The following is a 22,789-nucleotide window of genomic DNA, read 5'->3' as shown; positions in this document are numbered from 1 at the left end:
AGGAAATGTGCCTTCCCCTAAACCATATGAGGGCCTGCAATACAGTTCCTTTTTTTTCCTTTCTATTGATGTCTGTATGTAGAGGGGCAGTGCATTGAGACGTCTGGTGCTTTCATTAATGAGCAAGGTTGCTTCAAGATGTTAAGTCCCTGGACAGCATACTGTGTCTTAGAGGAAGAAAACTGTTATAGTAGGAAAGTAGAAAAAATTAAGGAGAAAATGAGATGGGACGTCTGCCTTTCTGTTACACTGTGCTTAAAAAAATTATAATCCTGTCCAGAAGCCCTATACAGATGTTGATTTTTGCCTAGTTTTATACCAACGGTTAGCATGATGACCAATAGAGTATACTGCCTGCCAATGGAAGAAAAGATACGAAGAACACAGGGCCCACTTCTCACTCAGTGGAGCAGAGATATTGAGAATACACAAAATGGAATTGTGCAGAGCACCCAACAGGAGGTCTGAACAGCGGGTTAATATTCCCGCATGTTTTCCCATGGGCACCCTTGCCACACTCCTGCTCTATACGCAAAGCCTTTGGGTGTTGGTAGGAACCTTATATCCAAAGAGGCTCATAGCTCCTTCTAAGTGACTATCTGAGTCATCCAACTCAGCTCAGAATGGAATCCCTCTGGAAATCATTAACTGCTATCATGGCCTCATATCCAGAAGAGAAGAGATGGAATTTCTTGAACCCCAACAGCACTTTCAAAAACAATCCTTTTTCAAGTTTTAGATCAGGATGTTCAGAACAGACCAATGCAATCCTTATTTTTCAAGAAATAATTCTAGACAATAAGTGTAGCAGAAAAAACTAGACACATAACATTCTAGCACTTCCATGGCCTTCGTAATGGACAGCTCTATGACATTTGTACGTATTTCTTAGACACAGTTTGGAGATGGTTGGTAAAGAAATCGTAAAAGTAACAATGAATTGTACATACCATAGGAGGGTTCCCAGAAAACTGTGGGATTGGGCATTCCTCTATTTTTCCCCATTCTGAGATCTTTTTCTCACAAATTTCGTGACGGTGTTGGTTTAAACTCTGTGGGGTCTGCCCACGTACAATGCGCCTGGGGAGGAAATGTAAGTCCGGATGGTTTGGTAGCAAGAAATCAAGCTCTTAGTATTTTGAGACTCTGGGCATATTTCAAGTATTCTAACATGAATCCTGTACTTTCCATTTACCAGTAATATATTATTGACCCCTCTGAATAGATTTGAGGAAGGGAAAGAAAATATGTCTTCTTCAGCAATAGAAAAAAGATATGTACAATGGCACAAAGTATAGGTAACATCGTACAGGGTAAGTTTTGGATCATTAATATGTGTTTTCTTAAAGGGAGCATCTGTGCTTCCGTTTCGAGTGTTACTTTCATTTATAAACAAACGGAAACAGGAAAACCGTAAATCTAACAGAGCAATGAGTAGCCCATACAGTGCCTTGGTGCAAATTAGAAAAAGACGCCCCCTCTGAGAGGGCAGTACTAGAGGCAAAGAGTATGGCCAGCAAAGCATGGGCTAATTTTATGCCCTGAGGACAGGCACCCTTGTGTAGTTGACAGTCCATACACTCATACACAGTAGCTTTGAGGCTTAGTCCAAGTGCTTCATCGGTTGAACCCAAATTGCCTAAATTGAACCAAAAAGTTCAATTTAAGAAGACTCTGTGGAGATTATGACATTCTCACAGACGTCGGCACTAATGGTGTGCCCTTTGAAGTGCTCACAGCCCATTCATTTCAATTCCATAAACTGTAATTGAGCTACTGCTAACACACAAGACAATGTGGGTTTAGTGGGAACAGAGGAAGGGAGGCACAAGGTCAGGTAGGTCAGGTTCCTGACCTCGAGGAACATAAATTGCAGGGTCTTCAGAATATGTGAGAATAGAGGCACAAAAGGCCCTTTGCAATAGTTTCTATGGGGGAGCTAAACTTTATTGTGCCACTTGGTACATTCTGCAAATGGTTTTTTTAACACTTATTTTTAGAGAGACAGAGAGGAGGAGAGGAGCAGAAGGAGAGAGAGAGAGAGAGAGAGAGAGAGAGAGAGAGAGAGAATTCTAAGCAGGCTCCACACCCAGTACAGAGCCTGACACGGGGCTCGATCCCACGACCCTGGGATCACGACCTCAGCGAAAACCAAGGGTGAGACACTTAGCCGACTGAGCCAAGCAGAGGCTCCTGTGACTGTTCTAATTCAAGGCTGTTAACCATCCCTTTCTGTCCTTACGTTTGGGGGCAGAGAATTACTGTGCCAGACCTGGGGAAAGGCACTGTACACAAATTATCTCAGTTGACCCTCATAACAAGATTGAATGGTAAGTATTAGCACCCCCATTTTACATATGAGAACACCGAAGCTTAGAGAAACTAGTAACTAGAAGCAGAATGATTTGGAGAAAACACTTCTGGGCCTAGGTCAGACAGCGTTGGTTTCAAATCCCACGTCTACCGCTTGCTAGTTTGGTGGCCTTGGGAAGTTATTGAACTGCCTCCAAGCCTCAGTTTCTTTAGCTGTAAAATAGGTAATAATAATACCTAATTAAAGGTTTATTTTAGTAATCAATTGGCATGATGCATAAAAAATGCCGGGCACAAAGTAAGAGTCTAACAAATGATAACTATCAAAGTTTCTAATGCCCAAGTTCACATGCGGAGTAAGTGAGAGGGAAAAAAAGGGGAGGAGGGGATTCTCCCGTCTTCTCACTGCCAGGACCAGAAGTCAGAAAACCTGGATATTAATCCTAGCTCAGCTTCTGCCTGGCCAGGAGACTGTGAGCCATCAGCCAACCAATGTACGTAGCAGATTCTGTTCAGATGGAGAGTGGGGTAAATCCGTCTCCTCTGCCTGCTCCAAAGGAAAATGTATAGTTGAGAAACTGTACAAGCATAAAGTGCCGGAATTACTAAACTAGAGATGGGGAGAGATTCATTTTGTTTTCTCTAGGATTCTCTGAAACAGCTGGATTATGACCACATCCCATTTAAAGATTTTCAGTTGCTTTAGGAAAGTCAAGAGATTCTTTGTCTACACAGATTTCCCGGTGCTTAAATGCTGATCAGGGGTCGGAGTCAGCAAGTGGATTAAGAATGCACAGGGGCGCCTGGGTGGCGCAGTCGGTTGGGCGTCCGACTTCAGCCGGGTCACGATCTCGCGGTCCGTGAGTTCGAGCCCTGCGTCGGGTTCTGGGCTGATGGCTCATGATGGCTCAGAGCCTGGAGCCTGTTTCTGATTCTGTGTCTCCCTCTCTCTCTGCCCCTCCCTCGTTCATGCTCTGTCTCTCTCTGTCCCAAAAATAAATAAACGTTGAAAAAAAAATTAAAAAAAAAAAAAGAATGCACACAAGTAGTTGCTCAGTGCTGCTCCTTCCTGCCCTTCCCCTTTTCACACTCAGGTCTTAATCACCTCTAGGCCAACTTGGCTCTCAGCAGAGTCATTGAGCCTTGAGTATCTACTCCCTTCATGCTTAGCTATAGAGCCTCAGACCCACCAGGGAACTTCCCCACGCCTACTTTTGTGTGCAGGTGTGAGAACCAGCTGGTGTGAAATAGTATAAAAAGGAAACCTGATATTAAATAGGATTCCCAATAAGGGAACTGTCCCAACCACACATGCAGGCACTGAGTCTCTATGAGAGTATTTGTCACAGCCTGCCTTAGAGCAGCTGTGCCACTTACAAACAGGGTGACTTGGGCTACATATTTTACCTCTGTTAGTCTGTTTCCTTGTCTACAATCTCCCCCAGGAAATGGGGATGTGAGAGCATCTCTACCTAAAAGAAACATTTCATGTCTATAACAAGTGCTCAATAGAAGAGAGCTCTTACCTTTATCATATTAGAAGGCTGGAAGGCAATAACGATGTATTTTTCCTTCTAGTATTCCCCCACAGTATCTGAGATCAGCCCTCAAACATGGTAGACAATCAATAAATGTCCAGCTTGAATCAAAACTCATTGAACTACAGCAAATGCTTTCACCTGCTTAATCATTAGCCCCTCAAGTTTGGGAGTTGGACTAATTTCCTAGCAATTAAACCATAAGAAACATCACTGCAGACATCCAAGACCCCTCCAGCACCCTTAACATGCCTTATACACTTGCAAAGACACTCAAACTTTGGTGCATTTTTCAAGCTTTCTAGAAATAACTGCATTAATAATAGCTACTATTAAATAACTAAAGAAATAATAGCTATGAATCAGGCGGAAGAAACTAAAATGTTGCGGAGTGGTCTCTCTCAAACTGACCCCTGTTGTCCCCTCATATTCTATCAGAAGACAGGCTGCCCACACGTAGACAAGGAGGCCACTGTGCCTCTAATAGCATCACACCTGGAAACTGAAGGACTTAAAGTACTCGACGGTGGAAATTAAACACTCACTCAGCTCCGTGGATGGCGAGCCCGATGAAGAAGATCACAAAGAGATGGTGTGTGTACCAAAACAGTTCAAAGTAAGATCTCCGGATGGTTTTGGTGGAGGAGGTGATAATTAATATGAGGCACAGTGTGATGACAATACCAGTGATGCCTGCCAACCGAGTCACAGCCACATATAGGCCTCCTTCAGGATTCTGTAAAATACACACACGCACACACACACGCACACACACGCACACACACGCACACAAACACGCACACACACACACACACACATACATTACTGGTAGGCTCTCAAATGCAGGACTACCTATTTATAAACTTTCCAGTGTATAGGGCCATAGGTATTCCCTCTCTAGAGAGAGATACAGACTTGGAATAGATATTTCTCAATTTGAAAACATTTACGTGGCTGAGGTATCATGGGAAGTACTAACTGATACACTGAAATAGTTGTAAGGGAGGATCGAATAAAGGAAATCAGCCAAGTAGAAGATGCCCTAAAAGGGTCTGAAGCGCTTTCTCCCTTTGGTTTGGAAAGGACCACAGTACTTTGTTTTGCAAATGTATTCTGGACATGCCTGACATCTTAGGCTGGGGTCCCCTGAAGCAGGTAGACCTTGAGATGAGGGTGCATGTGCTCATGTGCATGAGACTGGTCAGAAGATGGGTAATAGATCACAAAAGAGGAACAAGTCAAAGAAGGAGGGTGATCGCAGGCTGTTTTGTTTTTTTTTTTTGTTTTTGTTTTTGTTTTTTTTTTGTATATAGAGGGTAGCTCCCACCTGATGCTGCCGAGGAACTGTGGACACTCAGTCACACGTCAGAGTTCATCCTGACTCAAGACAAGGAGGATGGGCTTTCATGGTCTGCCCCCATCAGTTTTTGGCTAGGGCTGCCCCCAGAGAGGTAGCCATCAGGCCCTTTCAGTTCTCTGAGTTTGTGGACAAAGGGGCTCCAATAGCCCCAGAGTGGTCCTCTGAGGAGGAAACGCAGGTCTCAGAAATCAAAAGTGAAAACACACAGAAAGGTGTGGGAGCACAGAGTAAAAGTGGTCCAGAGAAATCCAGGCAGAGCGTGACAGTGTCAGCCCACCTAGTATGGTCACATTGCCTTCCTTACACATCGCTGTGCAAACAACAGACAACACAAAAGGAAAATTATCCCAGACATTACAGAAAAAGAATTTCTGTTTTCTTTGATGCAAGTATTTTCTTCATGAGAGCCCGAGGAGAATTATTTCTGCAAAATTAAGGGGCTTTTCTTATACTCTGCTAAACACAAGGAAACACGTTTGCAATTGGGTGTATAGTAATTTGACTCGGCCATCCTCCCAAGCCATTGAGCACATGAGGATGACTTACTTGGAGCTTCTCCCTCTGAGTGTAGGAAGCTTTAGCCACTGTTGGAAGGGAAGCAGGGCTTGTCATGGATGCCCCAAAGGGCTGCTCCTGGAAGACTGCTGAGTACTCCCAGTGCACCTGGCTTCTCACGGAATGGTGGTTAGCAGACATAGGCCACCCCTCAGATGTTGTAGGCAAGAGAGAAGAAAAGCATCTCTGACAGCTGTCAGTCAGTGGTCAGCCTCGTACTAACACCGAGGCCGGAGTGTTCCCTGTTTCACATAACCAAGTGCATAGAACACCCGCATCAGACGAGGTCATTCTGTGACTGTGGTGGAGTGAGACAAAAATAAAACCACTCCAGAATTATGTCTCAGCCAGGACAACAACACAAGTGACTGCCGCTTCTTTACCAATTACAGATTTAGCCCCATTCTATTCCTTCTGCCTCCTGGAGAAACATTCCTAAGATACCCAATCCTAGAAAGACCCCCAATTCTTAAACATACCTGATCCAGAGCAGATCTTTGCTTTCTTAAACCCCTCCAGAACCACCTTACACAAGTCCATGTCCTCTATTAACAAGCCTCTATTAACACCTTCCTGGAATGTCCCAGACTTTCTCATGGTGCAAGGCCTCTTTTGCTGCAGTAAGTAATAAGCCCAACTTTGTTTGACTGGCTGTGTGTTCCTGTCTTTCTTTGATGGTGGGCATTGTCATGGGTGAGCCTGAGTTACTCCGGGTTCCACAGGTGAGCTTAAGGAGCTGGAAAACTTCTAGAGATCCTCCACACGTGGGGTCGGGAGTGGGGGAGACATTTCCTCTGTACCCACATTCTTAGAAACTACAGAACTGTCCCCCTGATAGTCAACTTTTGTCACTGTTGTTGTTCTGGCCAAGTGCGGTTCTTCACTCACTGAAATCTAGTCCTCAGTTTTAATGGTCTAGGGAACATCTGAATCAGGAAATAGGAGACTTACCTTGAATCTCTTTCGAGCAAAATTGAGGTAAGTTTCATTAGGATTATCTCCAAGGTCAGAGAGTGCTATTGAATAAGGATCAGAATTGTTGGATCGGGCATCCACACACCACTCCACGTTAAACAGATGTGCAATAGTATGAATCGCTGAAGAGGACAGAGAAGAGAAACAAACAGGGTGAAGGGTATGCACAATTTTATTATGAGCTGGGTTTCTGCCTATAGCCCCTGACTCTATGATAAGTTATAAGGAGACACAGGGATGGCCCAAGACACTCACAAATAAGAACTGGGTCTCCAGGCCACAGGGGCAAGACAATTCTAGTCAGTAAGCTACTCTCTAGTTGTGTGATCATACACAAATCACTTGACATCTCTGGTCTTGGTTTCCTCATTTGTGAAATGAAGGTGCTAAACGACACCATCCTAAAGATCCAATCAAGTTCTGAGATTCTACAAAATAACCTTGGTCTCTGAGGATATTTGGATGTGCTCTCTTTGCCTCTCTCCCCCTGATATATTTATGTTCAAACAGGAAGACTCTCATGTAATATATGCCTTTAGCGGACCCATTCACCTGACTCTGACATTACTCCAGAAAGATAACAAAATTTTATTGATATGATATAAACCAATGGCCATAACAGTGAATATCTTCTTAAAAATTGCATTCCTTACTTAACAAGCACTTACATACAACTTACTAGGTACCAAGAACTGTTAAACATGCCTTTAATTACTTTATCCTTATATTGATCCAATGATGTAGGGACGATTATCATCACCTCATCTTACAGATGAGGAAACTGGGGCATAGAATACTTAAATATCTTGCCCAAGATCATCAAGCTAGGAAGTAGCAGAGTTAAGAATCAAATCCAAGCAATCTGGCACTCAAATCTATGCCCTTAACCATTACACTATGTTACATTCTAATAAGATTTTATCATGCATTTTGCTTTTGAGCCATTTTGTTTGCCACAGAAAGCCTTCATGATCTACTAATAGGAGAAGAGACGCCCAGTTTAAACACCTGCAATCTAAGCCTATTTTACTCAAATTAGGGACAGACTCTTTAAGGGCAGAATAAAAGTCTCCTTTGTTTATCACCGTGCCTGTGTGCATGCCTATCGCCTGGCACAGCCCTTATTTATTAAGTGAATTAGTGGAGATTTGGTAAGGGTTCCAGATGCATCCCTTGTGCCAACACCACCACTTTAATAATGATAATAATAACAACACATAATATAGCATACATATATACATATGTATACCTATTATATATAATAATAACAATAACACAATAAAGAAGATGCTTAGCTCATAAGGGCTACCTTACCCTTAAGATAAGATATCTTCTCAACTTACGGGTTGTGGCCCCTGCAGCATTACTGCAAGAAATCCATAAATCTAAATGTTTAACCTAGTATTTTTGTAATGGATAAATAAAAGCTCTCGTTTGTGAACTAACAAATTTTTTTTTATATTAAAAAGAGTGGAAAAGGGTGAAGACGCTGGGATTTTGTCAGAAGAGCCTAAGATAAAAAAAGTTTTAGGAATTGAATAAATCCTAATAGTGGGATGAAAGAAAGAGTGATGAATATTTTTTAACAGAATTCATTCAAAAAGTACAGCATATCTTGGCAGGAATGTAAATTGGTGCAGCCACTATGGAAAACCCCATGGAGGCTCCTCAAAAAAACAAACAAACAAAAAAACAAAACAAAAAGGAAGTACCATCTGACCCAGGGATTCTACCCAAAGAAAATGAAAACACTAATTTGAAAAGATATACGCACCCTTATGTTTAGAGCAGCATTATTTACAATGCTGAGCTATGGAAGCAACCTAAGTGTCCGATAGCAGAGTTAAAAATCAAATTCAACCATTTGGTATGGATAAAAGAAGACGTTATTATATATATATATATATATATATATATATATATATATATACACACACACACACACACACACACACATATACATGTATGTGCATACATATATACATATATATACATACATGTATATATATATGGAATATTACTCAGCGATAAAAAAAGAATGAGATCTTGACATTTGCAACAACATGGATGGACCTAGAGAGGATATTATACTAAGTGAAATAAATCAGACAGAGAAAGATAAATACCGTATGATTTCATTTATACATAGAATCTAAAAACCAAAACAAACAAATAAAACAGAAGCAGACTCATAAATACAGAGAACAAACTGGTGGTTGCCAGAGGGGTTGGGGGTGAAAGGATGGGCAAAATAGGTAAAGGAGATTAAGAGATATAAACTTCTAGTTATAAAACAACTCACAGGGATATAAGGTACAGCATAGGGAATACAGTTAATAATACTGTAATAACTTTGTGTTATCGGTAACTACACTGATCATGGTGAGCATTTTATAGTGTATGTGATTGTCGGATCACTATGTCATACACATGAAACCAATATAATATTGTATGTATTATATGTATTGTATATGTATATGTTGTATGTATTATAATATTGTATGTATACTTCAATTTAAAAAATTAAAAAATACAACATATCCAATCACCACTTGATCTACCTAAAAAGGCTGATCTCTTATTTTAAAAAAGGTATCTAGGGGCGCCTGAGTAGCTCAGTTGGTTAAACATCCAACTTCTGCTCTGGCCATGATCTCAAGGCTCATGAGTTTGAGCCTCGTGTCGGGCTCTGTGCTGTCAGCACACAGCGCGGAGCCTGCTTCGGATTCTGTGTCTCCCTCTCTTTCTGCCCCTCCCCTGCTCACACTCTGACTCTCTCTCTCTCTCTCAAAAATAAACATTAAAAAAATTAAAAACAAATAAAAAACAAATTTAAAAAAGGTATCTAGGAATAGAGGGAACTCTCTGGTTCCAAGTTTTCTTTGCAGTCTCAAATATCTTAATAAGCTTACCAGTGTGAAGTGCAATCATCCATGCCACCATTTTATGAAAGGTGAGGTTCCTGTCCAGTTGTCTTCGAATTCTTGTCGAGCAGCACTTTGGATTAAGGGGAAAAGAACAAAATAGTAATTGGCAACAAGAAGGCTTTCCATGCGCCAGGCAGTAGATACATATCATCTCATTTCATTCTCACAACCACCCTAAAAACGATGTCATTCGACGCATTTGACAGATGAAAAAACTGAGGCTCAGATATGTGTAGTCATCTTCCCAAGGTCAAACAGCTGGTAAGTGGCATACCTGATAGGTCCCTGCAGTAACCACACACAGGCACAACCAGCTCAGCCCAAGAAGCCTAAGGTTTGTTGACCAGCAAGCCTTAGGTCCCTACAATCCATTTCTGCCTATTTCACTTGGACCTGAAGGGGGAGAGCTCTTCTCTGTCTTCTCCATCACTTTCCCCTGCCCCAGAATGTATGTGAGCTCTCACGGTCCCACCCTGGGCAGTTAGCAAAGGTTCATCCTCAAGAAGATGTTAACCAGTAACTTAAGTGTTAGTCAGTTGAGAGATTCAAGTGTCAGCTATCCCAGAATACTGGCAAGCTAATAGGATTCCCTCCAAGAGAAAAGGTGTATGCATTTCACATGACCCTGAAAGTCTAATGGGGACACAGACAAGTGAACAGTTCTAGAACAAGTGAATAGTTTGAGAACAACATCCTTCTAAGACATACACTATGGGAGGAGAAAAAATTTTCCACCTGCCTCTGTTGATAAACATCACAAGGAGATATCATTAAACAAATAATAATAGCAAAAATAACAATAGCTAATATTTGTAAAGAGCTTGTGCAAAGAGCTGGTTTAAGTGTTTTATATGCATTTTGACACTTTTCATTCTTACATCAATCCTATCAGGGAGGTACCATTTTTATCACTATATACCAGACTAGGCAAAAAGGCGTAGAGAGGTCACCTTGCCTTAGGTCACATAGTTAATAAGTGGCAGAGCTGGGATTTAAATCCAGAGTATCGGATGCCAGAAGTATCAGTATTCTGATATTTCGTACCTTGCATGATTAGTCTGACATTAAAAATAGTATTTTGGTCAGTACTCTGGCGTAACTGTCTTACTGATGCATGTTAGAAGATGTGGGTGTGAATCTTGATTCAGGTCAATGCCCAAAGTAGAAAAAGAAACACCCTGCTTTATGGTTGAGTCAAAGCTTTGCCCTCCTAGAAACCGGTCAAATGCTCGCTCTGGCTGTTTTGTTCTCCAGTCTAAACGTACTGCCACAGAGATACAAAGAACCTTTTGAGAAGAGCCGAGTGCCAAAGACAATCTTAGGTATTATAAGCATCTGGTTCTAAACACATTCAATTTATTCTAAAGATGTTTAATTTTTGGTTTGCTTATTTTTCAATAAAATTTTCTGATTTTATAGGAAAAGAATGTGGTTGTGTGGAAAACTGTGTTTATTCCACTATCTCTCAGTTAGCTACATCTAAAGAGAGCATGGGAACATGACAACAGGTTCTTGGGATTGCAGTGAGGAAGATACTGAGGATTCCAGAGAAAGGAACAAAGAATTCGGTTTTATCAAATGTTTTCTGTGAGCCAGACAATTTACGCAAAATCATTACCGCATTCAGTGGCAACAAGATAAGGATCATTATCCTCATTTTACAGATAAAAAACCTAAAGCTAAGTCTCACACTGTCTGGGATCCAAGTCTATTTTCTTCAACATTCATACCCTTTTCCACTAAACCAATTGCAAAGATATCGCCACTATTTTTCTATGTGTCTAAAAACCCAAGACGAGAATTTTAAGTGTGAGTACTCAGCTGCAAGGTGATCGCAGAAAACAATGTCAGGGGAAGTGAGACTAGGAAGAAAAGGAAACCAGTGAAGGGTATATTAATCAGATCAGCGACCACTATCATATATCATATCATATCATATCATATCATATCATATCATATCAAAACATATATCATGTCATCATAGTCTTGCTGATCCGAGGACTCTGAGAGAGTGTGTAGAAAATGCCCCAGAGGATTTTTTTTTTCCTTTTTCACCCGAGGGATTACAAAGTTTAGGTATTCATCCAACAACTCCTATCTGTCACTGGCTGAGGGCTAGTCCCAAGGCATCAACTCCCTGGCATTTCAGGCTTGCCCCAGGAGAGGCTAAAAGAAAATTCCGAGGCAGAGAATGACTGGGGCTTCCAGAAGGCAGCTGCCCCATGAGCTGCAGAACCAGAAGTGGGGAGGGAATGTTAGTGGAACACTAACTGTTGCTTGACACAACGGCATCAGCTATGACTAAGAGTCCATTGGTGGAGCTGGGCAGTAACTCGGGCTCTCATAATAAGGGTTTCCTGTTGGAGATCACTTAGTTTACATTTCTGTTAGTGAAAAATTGTTAAAAATTTTTAATGTAATTTTTAAAAATCTTTTTTTAATGTTGATCTATGTTTGAGACAGAGCGCAAGTGGGGGAGGGGCAGAGAGAGAGGGAGACACAGAATCGGAAGCAGGCTCCAGGCTCCGAGCAGTCAGCACAGAGCCCGACGTGGGGCTCGAACTCATGAGCTGTGAGATCATGACCTGAGCTGAAGTTGGATGCCCAACAGACTGACCTACCCAGGTGCCCCTTAAAATTTTTTAAAGAATTTTTTGATGCCTATTTACAGTGACCCTACTGGGTCAAGGCGAGGTAAGGAAGGTGTCCTCTCTCTTTTTTTTAATGTTTATTTTTTTGAGAGAGAGAAGAGGGGAGGGGCAGAGAGAGGGAGACAGAGGATCTGAAGCGGGCTTTGGGCTGACAGCACAGAGCCCGACGCGGGGCCCAAAGTCACAAACCACAAGATCATAGCCTGAGCCAAAGCCAGACGCCCAACTGACTGAGTCACTCAGGCGCCCCTCTTTACAATTTTAAGGAAATATATTTTTCCTGTTTCCCAATCGCTAGGTTCCTCCATAGTATCTTAAACTCCTCGAGGTAGGCAGAATTCAAAGATGATCCCCAATGACATTATATAATCTCCTCCGTTTGAGTGCGAGTGGGACCTGACCTGTGAATATGATAGGACGTCACTCCTATGAGTTTGTTACATTATATGGCAAAAGGAACTTTGCAGAGGTAATTAAAGTCCCAAGTTGACCTTATGAGAAAGATTATCTGGATGGGCCTGAACCAATCTCATGACCCTTTAAATCTGGGTCTAGAACACAGAGACTGAAGAATTCAGAGATTCAAGGCACAAGAAGTATTTGGTGCAATGTTGCCAGCTTGAACATGGAGGGGGGGCCACATGGCAAGGGATACAGGGACATTTAGGATCTGTGACCAGCCCCTGAATGACTGTCAGCAAGGAAACAGGAACCTCAGTCCCACAACTGCAAGGAACTGCATTTTGCCAACAAGAATGAGCTGGGAAGATTTCAACCCAGAGTTTCCATTTGAGAAGTCAACCCAGTAGGCACCTTGGCTTCTGCCTTGTGATATGCTGAGTGGAGAACCCAACCACCTGCAGACCTGCAGGGTGCTGAACTTCTCATCTACAGAACTGTGAGCTAATAAATGGGGGTTGTGTTAAGCCACTGAATTTGTGGACATTTGTCACATAGTAAGAGATAATTACCATAGCCCTTACTGGGGTTATGGCAGACAAATTGGAGTCCTAAGACAGAGAGAATGGCAATTAGCGGGATCAGAAACCAGTACTGAATTACATTTCAGAGAGCAAGTTTTGCCATCCGATATACCCATGTTGGATCTCTGCTCTAACACCTAGCTATGTGACATTGAATAATATGCTCAGTTTCTAACTTCCTTGCCTATATATTTATCGTAGTTCTTTCCCCATAGATCTGTTTCATAGATTCACTGAGAAGTGCTTTATAAATATTTGAGGGTTTTCTTGTATCATGATTTAACTTTTCAGTGAGTAGGGCTTGGCTCCCCAGCTGTGGAGTAAGCTTCCTATATACAGAGCAATATATCATATACTGTAAAAAAAAAAAAAATCCCTTGGTAATTATTTGGTTAAATGAATTACATTTTCACTAGTCTAGAACCTAAGATGATTATTATAAACCTATAGAGAGGTATTTACCCACATGTCTATACTTGCCATGCTGCTTGCTTTTCTTCTTCCTGACAAATTATTTTGAAACTTTTGGGGGAAAATACACTGGCTCCTGCATGCTGAAGTGGAAGAAAAGGAAAGTAGTTTTGAAGTGGCCTCCACAGTGTCTCTACAGAGTTCTACCTTCATCATCATCAATATGGATCATGAGAAATCTGCAACCATAGATTCTCATGCCCCCTATCAGCTTGAGCATCTGACTGTTACAGAAAATGAAATTGAATGCCAGAACAATGGAGAAATGTGCTTGGGAGATAAAAAGGTCCATTCGGTAATAGTCTGATCTTAATAGGTAGTGTTTTTTTTTAAAAAAGCTAGTTAATAAAGGGGTGCCTGGGTGGCTCGACAGGTTACGTGAAAGACTCTTGATTTTGGCTCAGGTCAGGATCTCACAGTTCATGGGACTGAGCCCTTCATCGGGCTCTGCGCTGACATTGCAGAGCCTGCTTGGGATTCTCTGTCTCTCTCCCTCTGTCTCTGCCCTTCCCCCATTCATGCTGTCTCTGACTCTCTCAAAATAAATAAATAAACTTATAAATTCTTTTTTTAATTTAAAAAGCTAGTTAATATGAAACATGTACATCTCATGAAAGGAAAAACAGAGGCCATTAGTCACTAATGGGCCAGGACCGGAATGGGTCTCACCAAGGCACCAATCCCTAATTTTCCCAAGTTACCCTCTATGGTATCTCAGGATGGCAAAAAAAAAAAAAAAAAAAAAAAAAAAAAATCCCAAGGAAAAACCACAAGACATGCTTATATGGGGCTTCCAGATACAATTTCTTACCGTTTGTGAAAAGGGAGCAAGGCGGCTGGTTGGTGGGGTGAGAAGGAAGGGCTTTGCTGCCTGTGACTGCCCAGGGCTTTTTTGTCCCTCCTCGTTACAAAGATACCATTCTTATTCTTTTGAGTCACTTCTGAATTATCACCAGCCGCCTCCTAATTACCCAAGCTGCCGTCATGTCCCGTGGCTTCCTCACTGAACTACCTCTTGGCCTTTTGCCATTGACTTCTAGAGGGAATTTTCTCTTCTGTTACTGTCACCTAGAGCCTTGCCTGATCTCACTAAGCTAACATTCAAGTGTAAGGGAGATCACTGAGTCATCTCAGCAGATTTCTATGCTCCATTCTAACTTTAAGAGAGAAAAAAAATTTAAGTGAGAAATGGAACTAAAAAGAAGTGCATGTTTAATGGGGTATAACATGAGTTTCTCTAACGTGACCACTACAGAAACATAAAAGTTCTATTTTGTGTACACCTGGTCCTACCACACATGCCATGAACTCAACTCACCTAAATTAGACGTTTATGTGAAATTTGGGAGAAATTACAAAAGCCAGCCTTGAGTCTACAGAACTCAGGCAAAGGAGCTGACACTAATGTCCAGTAGGATGGTGGCAGTAGCATATGTAATAAATAAGAACATCACTGTTTCTAACTTTGAAATCACGTGTTTATTCTCTTTCATAAAACTCTAAGCTCCTTGAGCTCATGGCCTATTCATATCCTACTCTTTACTCACCATGTGTCCCCAGTGCTTAGAATATAGCTGGCACTTAGCAAATATTTGTTGACTGACAAGTCAGCAGTTGACAGGCTTGGTCAATTAATATATACTTTTAGAGTATATATTACTCTATTATTTAATATATATTAAATATTATTAACATATTAATATATTAATAAACAATTATTATAATCATGAAATTTTATTTATTTTTATAAATAAATTTATTTATTAAATAATTAACAAATATATTAAATAATATTAGTATATTAAATATTACTCTATTTCTTTTCTTTTTTTTTCAATATATGAAATATATTGTCGAATTGGTTTCCATACAACACCCAGTGCTCATCCCAACAGGTGCCCTCCTCAATACCCATCACCCACCCTCCCCGCCCTCCCACCCCCCATCAATCCTCAGTTTGTTCTCAGTTTTTAAGAGTCTCTTATGCTTTGGCTCTCTCCCACTCTAACCTTTTTTTTTTCCTTCCCCTCCCCCATGGGTTTCTGTTAAGTTTCTCAGGATCCACATAAGAGTGAAACCATATGGTATCTGTCTTTCTGTGTATGGCTTATTTCACTTAGCATAACACTCTCCAGTTCCATCCACGTTGCTACAAAGGGCCATATTTCATTCTTTCCCATTGCCACGTAGTACTCCATTGTGTATATAAACCACAATTTCTTTATCCATTCACCAGTTGATGGACATTTAGGCTCTTTCCATAATTTGGCTATTGTTGAGAGTGCTGCTATATACTTTTATATATACTTTTAGAAGACCCTCATGAAGATCTTCCCTCCTGGACCACAAGAAGCCTAAACGCAGCCATTATGACATGTGCATTTCATGGGTCATGGCCGTTCAATGGCAGTGCAATTTGGGCCTGTGAGGTAACAAGGATTTCTTAATGGGCCTTCCTGGTGAAAACTTTGCCTGTTTCTCAGGATTTACTTCCTGTAAATAGAGAGTATTCAAATGGGACTAAGAGGAAGGCTACAAAAATGAATCGTGCCTTCCTAAAAACAAAAAGTTACAGTGCATGAGTTTCATTTAGCAAATGTTCACTGGGTACCTACAATACACCAAGCACTGTAGTTTTTAGGTGGCTCATTGATAGAACTTGAAATCAAATGGAATTTGACCTTTGTGATTGAGAATATTATTTAGAAATCCTTGTAATCAGGGGCGCCTGGGTGGCTCAGCTGGTTGAGTGTCTGACTCTCACGGTTTGTGAGTTTGAGCCCCATGTTGGGCTCTGTGCTGACAGCTTGGAGCCTGGAGCCCGCTTCTGATTCTGTGTCTCCCTCTCTCTGTGCCCCTCTCCCACTTGTTCTCTGTCTCTCTCTCTCCCTCTCTCTCTCAAAATAAATAAACATTAAAAAAATAAAAAACAAAGAAACCCTTGTAATCGATGTCTACTGTTAGCTGTGTCCTGCTCATCTTATATTTATAAATCAACCAACAAATTTAGTAAGACTAGGAAAAACAGGGCAGAATTCAAGGCAAATTCTACTTGTTATCGACAGTTTAGATCACTTTCCTTCCCCCAAATATTCCGTGATTGCCAAATTAAGTATTAACTTCTCGGCTATACATTTAACGTCCTAGTTTACCAGCAAAGCTCCAGCTCTCCTCTGCTGCCTTACCTCAGACACCTGCCCTTTACAATCCCTACATCCCCATCAAAGTGGATTGCTCCCTGGTCTCTTCTATAAATTATCTCTACCTAAGAGATTTTTTAAAGCTAGTTAATATAAAACATAGACATTTTATTAAGAAGAAAAACAGAGGCTATTAGTTACTAATGATCCAGTAGAATGGGTCCCACCAAGACGTCAATCCCTAACTTTTCCTAGCTACACTGTTTGGTGTGGCCAGGAATAGCCAACAAATCCAAAGAGAAGCCACATGTCATGCTTATATGGGGCTTTCAAGAATATAATTTCCTCACTATTTTCTGTGCTTTGGCCCATTCTATCTTCTCCACGCAGGATGTCTTTCTCTCTCATTTACATCTCCTAGTGCTTATTTTATCCCTATATGCCCATATTTGTTGCCATCTTTACCAAATAAATATAGCCCCTTACGTCTAATGTTTTGTGGAACCCATAATATTTTGCTTTGTATCATATTTATTTGAGTACACAGATCTAAGTAGGTTATAAGTGCCTTGTTTCTAATCTTTGTATAATAATAATAATAAATTCACATAACATTTTATAGGTTACACAGTTTATTCTTACATAATCTTTTCTTTCTTCTAGCATAGTACATTTAGGGGCTCGCAAACTTGTCGAAGTGAGGGTTAAAAAAATCCCTGAGCATTTAGAAAGCTCTGAACTCCTCAATTCCATGGACTTGACACCTCTTAGTCGCCCTCATTATACTCATCACTCATTGATTCCATCTGCCTGGGACGCTATCCACAAAGAGATTTTCTCTGACTTAAAAATTTTGAAAAACATGGCACTGTAAGATCAATTCCCAAATCCCATGTCAGCATCACAAAGCCCGTAATATGTTACAGATGTCTGGTGTGTGTGTGTATGTGTGTGCACACATGCGCAAGTGTTTTATTGCTCTTCTCGAGGTGCAGGTTGGTGGGTTGTTGTTTTTACGTCTATTCCAAGTTAAATGGCTGTCCTAGGGAGCTCCATCAACAATGAATATACAAATAAAATGGAGAATCAGGCATGGCTTGGCTCATGCATATTGTACAGAGGTTGGAATCCTCACAAACCATTAGTTTGCTTTTCTTCAAACTTCAAAATTCAACTTTGTAAATGTTTGCTCTTACCGCACTGGAACCCCTGAGGAAGGAGAGCAGATTTCGACAGACTGGCAGCAGAATCAGCATGCAGTTGAAATTCAGGCAGGCTGCAGGGGCCCTGGCCAATGGCAGTGCGATCTGGAAGATGCAGGATAGGGAGTGGGGAAGGGTATCAGGTTATCTGAGGAGGAAGGTCCTTCAGAGCTAAGAGTTTACCTTTAGGGCCTGCTGGGATCCTTTGTTTTAATCTGGCCCTTCTCTCCCACCCCAACATTTTACTATGAACATTTTCAAACATAAAGAGAATTTGAAGTAATTTCGCAATGAATGCCTGTTTACCCAACTCCCAGATTCCACTATCACATATCTATCCATCCATCTACCCATCCCTCTGTCTATCCATCAACACAGCTTAGTTTTGATGCATTTCAAAGTAAGTAGCAGACATCACTTTCCCCTAAGTACTTAAGCATGTGTATCATTAATTAGGGTTCAGTATAGAAACTGGGGCTTTCTAAAGATTTTCTTGGCACTTAGACTCACTTCAGAAGTAACCTCGGTTGGTATGTTGTAATGCTTTGGCATTATAATTGTTCTTTGTGATGCCTAAATAAGTTGCCTATTTTGGAGAGGGAAGAAAAGGGAAATCCTCCTCCTCAGTATCAATGTGAATAAGTTAACAATAGCTATAATAGCGTAGTATGATTATGTATTATAATTATTTATACAAGTGATATATAATACATATTATCATTAGTATTAAGTAATGAATTCATGGTTTCAGCATGATATAAGAAGTGATTTCCTGTAGGGGCAGCTGTGATCGTAATTATCTTCATGTGTCATGAAGCAGAACCCTGGCAGATCAAGGAAATCAAGAATGCCAGTGGATCCAAGGAAAGATGGGGGCCTTCCTCTGCTGGCCTAGTCAGTGAAAGCGACCCTTGGGCAAGTTCCTCAAAGGCTGCATCTGTAGGGAGAGGCTTATTTCCTGAAGACAATTTCACAACATGCTACCAGGCCCAGGGCTCTCCATGCACAAAAGTGTCAGGAATCAGATGATTTAAAGAACACGGGAAGACTCACTTGTCCCACCCATGTCATCCTTGGATTGATCTCTCCAACCTTGCCTGCCACGCCAGAGTTGGTATTAGATTTCTTCTTTAAACTAAACAGTGGCACAGTAGTCCTTGGGAGGGAAGGGATGCCACTGGGACTCTCTGACACACTTTTTGTTTCTCCCACTCTGGAAGGCCTAAAGCTTCTTGCCCAGGTGGTTGCAATGGAGGGGGCAATGCTGATGGCGCTGTTCGAGTTGATCAGAACATTTATTTAAAGTGTTGAAAGGAATATGAAACAGAATCTTTGATTAGAAACATGAGCCAGTCAATATTGCATGAGATGGGACTTATACTTACCCCCAGAAGTTTTTGAGTGTAAAAGAATGTCTTTCTCAACGCATAGAATCTGTAGTACCAGACAAAGAGGAAGACGTTCAACCCCAGCCATATTATCTGCACAAAGAGAAATAGTTGCATAAAGATTCCACATTTCACTGGGCAGATTTCACATAAGATCAGTGTCAGACCAGGGTCAGGGCTTCCCCAAGTCTAGCCTTCAACAAAGGTGGTTAGAAAGCTGGGTGTAGCCAGCTGAAAGCCAGCTCTTGCCCACAACAGTGCCTCTACACCTTGTAATTGACCTTTCCACTTTGTCTTGTTACCCATGATTGTTTTACTACTGGCCAGTACACCAGGTTGTTATCAATCTATCTCCCCTCTGTTCTTCTGCCTCCTCTTTTCTTCTTAGCTTTAGACAGATAGATAATGGCAGGTGAGTCTTCTCAAAAAAAGAAGGGAAAGGAAGATGTTACTGTGCTGTCCCCCACATTGGTAAGACGTCGTGTTCTACTCTCACGGGTGCCTCCCTCCCCCACACGGCATCCCAACCCTCAGCTAGTGAGAGTCACATCAGCTAAAATGTGGAGTCTTTAATTCTGTTTGGTAAGTTTTGCCAAACTTTTGAAAGAGGGGATATTAAGCATCAATGAGGGGGTGAGGGGCATGGGATTTTTTTAAGAGGATGGAACTAGAGGGTATTATGCTAAATGAAATAAGTCAGTCAGAGAAAGACAGATATCATATGACTTCACTCATATGTGGAATCTGAGGAACACAACAGATGACCATAGGGGAAGGAAAAGAAAAATAAGATAAAAACAGAGAGGGAGGCAAACTATAAGAGACTCTTTAATACAGAGAATAAACTAAGGGCTGCTGGAGGGGGCAGTAGGTGGGGGGATGGGTTAAATGGGTGACAGGCATTAAGGAGGGCATTTTTGGGGATGAAAAAGGAAAAAAAAAAAGAGACCCTTCTACATTTTGACTGCTCATTTCATCCCAAGAACTGACTACATGGTAACACTGCCCAGTCCTCTACCTTCAGCTCTATAGTGATCTTTTCTTACCTGTGCTTTGACGCTATTAAATGTCCATAGGTGCTTGAGAACAATCTCTCTTTAAGAAGAACATACTAAAACAATTTCTCCATTACCTAACCTTGTCATTCTTACTCTTGCTTTCCAAGCTGTGTCTTTATTTTCAGGTGTATGAGTGTGTAATTTAGAAGGAGGCCATCTCCTGGGGAAAACTCTGGTAGGAACTAAAAGTATAAACATGAACTTGGTTTCTGTAGGAGTAATCTGTTCTTAAAATGGTGGTAAGAAATCAAGTTAACAGGTCTGAGTCCTCAGAAGAATTCTATATTGCATTAGAACGTTGGTTTGGCCTAATTGTTTGACGTGATATTTCTTGTTTTTACTTTATTTATGCCACTAATTCCTCTCTGTGTGTACAACTCAAAGACTCAGTATTTACTTCATGAAAAATTCTTTCAAAAATTCCAGTCGTAGGTGCTCTTTTTAACATCTATATAATACTTCCATTGGCTATTTGGAAAGGCTATTTATATATCGCTTTTCGGCCTTTTGGCTAAGATCAAGTGGAAAGGCTATTTATAAATCACATTTCTGTCTTCCCAATTGCCTGTGATTGTTTTGCCGAGACTGCCATCTTAAAATAATAGTTCATCTTTGTTATGTTAAAAAACTAAAGAGATTAACATGCCTATTTGAAAATTAGCCATATCCTCACCTACAAAAATTGTTTCTCGAGATGGATTATATTGATTTATATATATAATATATATCGTATATCCACTGTATATATGAGTCTAGTTTATTTCAATTACTTTCCCTTGAATTTTTATAAACCTTGTAAACAGCTCAAGTTTACAGCAGAGAGAAAAAGTACTTTTTAAAAAAAGAAAGTTGAGATCTTCAATTATTTTTGGTGTAATTACTGAATAAAGGCCAATTTTCCATACATGAGCCAGTCTTGTACCTGTTATTTGGAAAATGGTGTAAAATTACGATTACCCATTTTTAAGTGGTATAAACACATAAAAAGTAGAGAAATTTGCCTCTGAGTAAATACCAATAAACAACTTATTCTCGGAGATCATTAGCATGAAATGTCTTCTACTCCCTCAGCGAGATGCTGGCTAATTTAGTACTCCCAAAGACTCAAGAAATAAAGTAGGTGAAGTGAGCCTCCAGATACATTCTTTCCATTAATAAGTTTGGAAGAATGCACTCAGTCCGGCTTATGGCTTACAGATTAGAAGTATGTTCACACAGTAAATTAGTTTCAACACAATTTCTCAGAGAAACAAGACAAAGAAACAAAAAGTTTTGCCCTATTTCATTTTCCGAGAGAACCCAGACAAGTTCGAGAACTTCTCATTTGTCTCTCGCGGGTACTTACAATGACAAAGATGGAGAGTCCCTCATTTTCAACCCAGTTCCCCATGGTGACAGAGGATCAATGCTTTGTGTGTCTGCCCTTCTTCTCTGCTCTGCTTCTTCTTCCCATGAGGAAATGAAAACAGCAGCCTTGGGGCAATCAGTTTCCTTTTCTATTATCAGAAATTAGCTAATCATTGGTCAACTGAAAATCTTGTTTCCATAAGAACTTTAAATCTTTAAACCACAAGAAAAAAAACACTGCAGAAAAGGGGTCTGTAATAATCCAGTCATAACTAAATATAGTAGGAAACGAAACCAATTTCCACAACTGAGAGACAAATATCAGTCCAATGATGGTACAGATTTTACACACGGAATTAACTTTTTGACAACTAGTTATCAAGTAGCATTTTTTAACAAGCCCTGACTCTGTGCTGGGTAAAAATCATTAAATATCTTTTGACAGGCTGAGCAGCATTTACAGTCTCATTGAGAAGAATAATAACAATAATGATGGTTGATGTTTATAGCATACTTACATCGTGCCAATTTTCTAAGACACATATGTGTATGTGTGCATACACATATATACACACATACATATATAGACAAACAAATATGTACATATGAATTGATACATACGTGTGTGTAAACACAGACCCCCCCCACACACATATAATTCAATATACAAATAAATTCACTTGATTATAACATTTCAATCCCTATAAAAAAGTAGTTTCTTTTTTTTAAGATTTTATTTTTAAGTAATCTCTACACCCAACGTGGGGTTCAAACTCAACCCGGAGATCCAGCATCACACCCTCTACCGACTGAGCCAGCCAGGAGCCCCTAAAGTAGTTTCTATTCGTATAAGTACACTTACAGCTGAGGAAACTGAGACC

General features: G+C 40.6%; 1 protein-coding gene across 1 annotated transcript in view; it reads right to left on the bottom strand.

The window, feature by feature from the left end:
• LOC123594326 (cytochrome b-245 heavy chain) overlaps positions 1–22,034 on the bottom strand; it is a 33,764-nt gene extending 11,730 nt beyond the window's left edge. Inside the window, exons 1-7 of the mRNA XM_045471129.1 lie at positions 21,907–22,034; positions 19,501–19,596; positions 18,110–18,220; positions 9,654–9,738; positions 6,718–6,863; positions 4,397–4,587; positions 951–1,080 (exon numbers count right to left, since the gene is read on the bottom strand). Coding sequence (XP_045327085.1) covers positions 951–1,080; positions 4,397–4,587; positions 6,718–6,863; positions 9,654–9,738; positions 18,110–18,220; positions 19,501–19,596; positions 21,907–21,951 — 804 coding nt within the window. The 5' untranslated portion in view covers positions 21,952–22,034. The remainder of the gene's footprint in view (positions 1–950; positions 1,081–4,396; positions 4,588–6,717; positions 6,864–9,653; positions 9,739–18,109; positions 18,221–19,500; positions 19,597–21,906) is intronic.
• Positions 22,035–22,789: the final 755 nt, after the last annotated feature.

This window comes from Leopardus geoffroyi, chromosome X (assembly GCF_018350155.1).
Source record: "Leopardus geoffroyi isolate Oge1 chromosome X, O.geoffroyi_Oge1_pat1.0, whole genome shotgun sequence".
Classification (NCBI taxonomy): Eukaryota; Metazoa; Chordata; class Mammalia; order Carnivora; family Felidae; genus Leopardus; species Leopardus geoffroyi.
The sequence above is the reverse complement of the archived record's forward strand: the minus strand, read 5'-3'. Positions and strand labels throughout refer to the sequence as shown.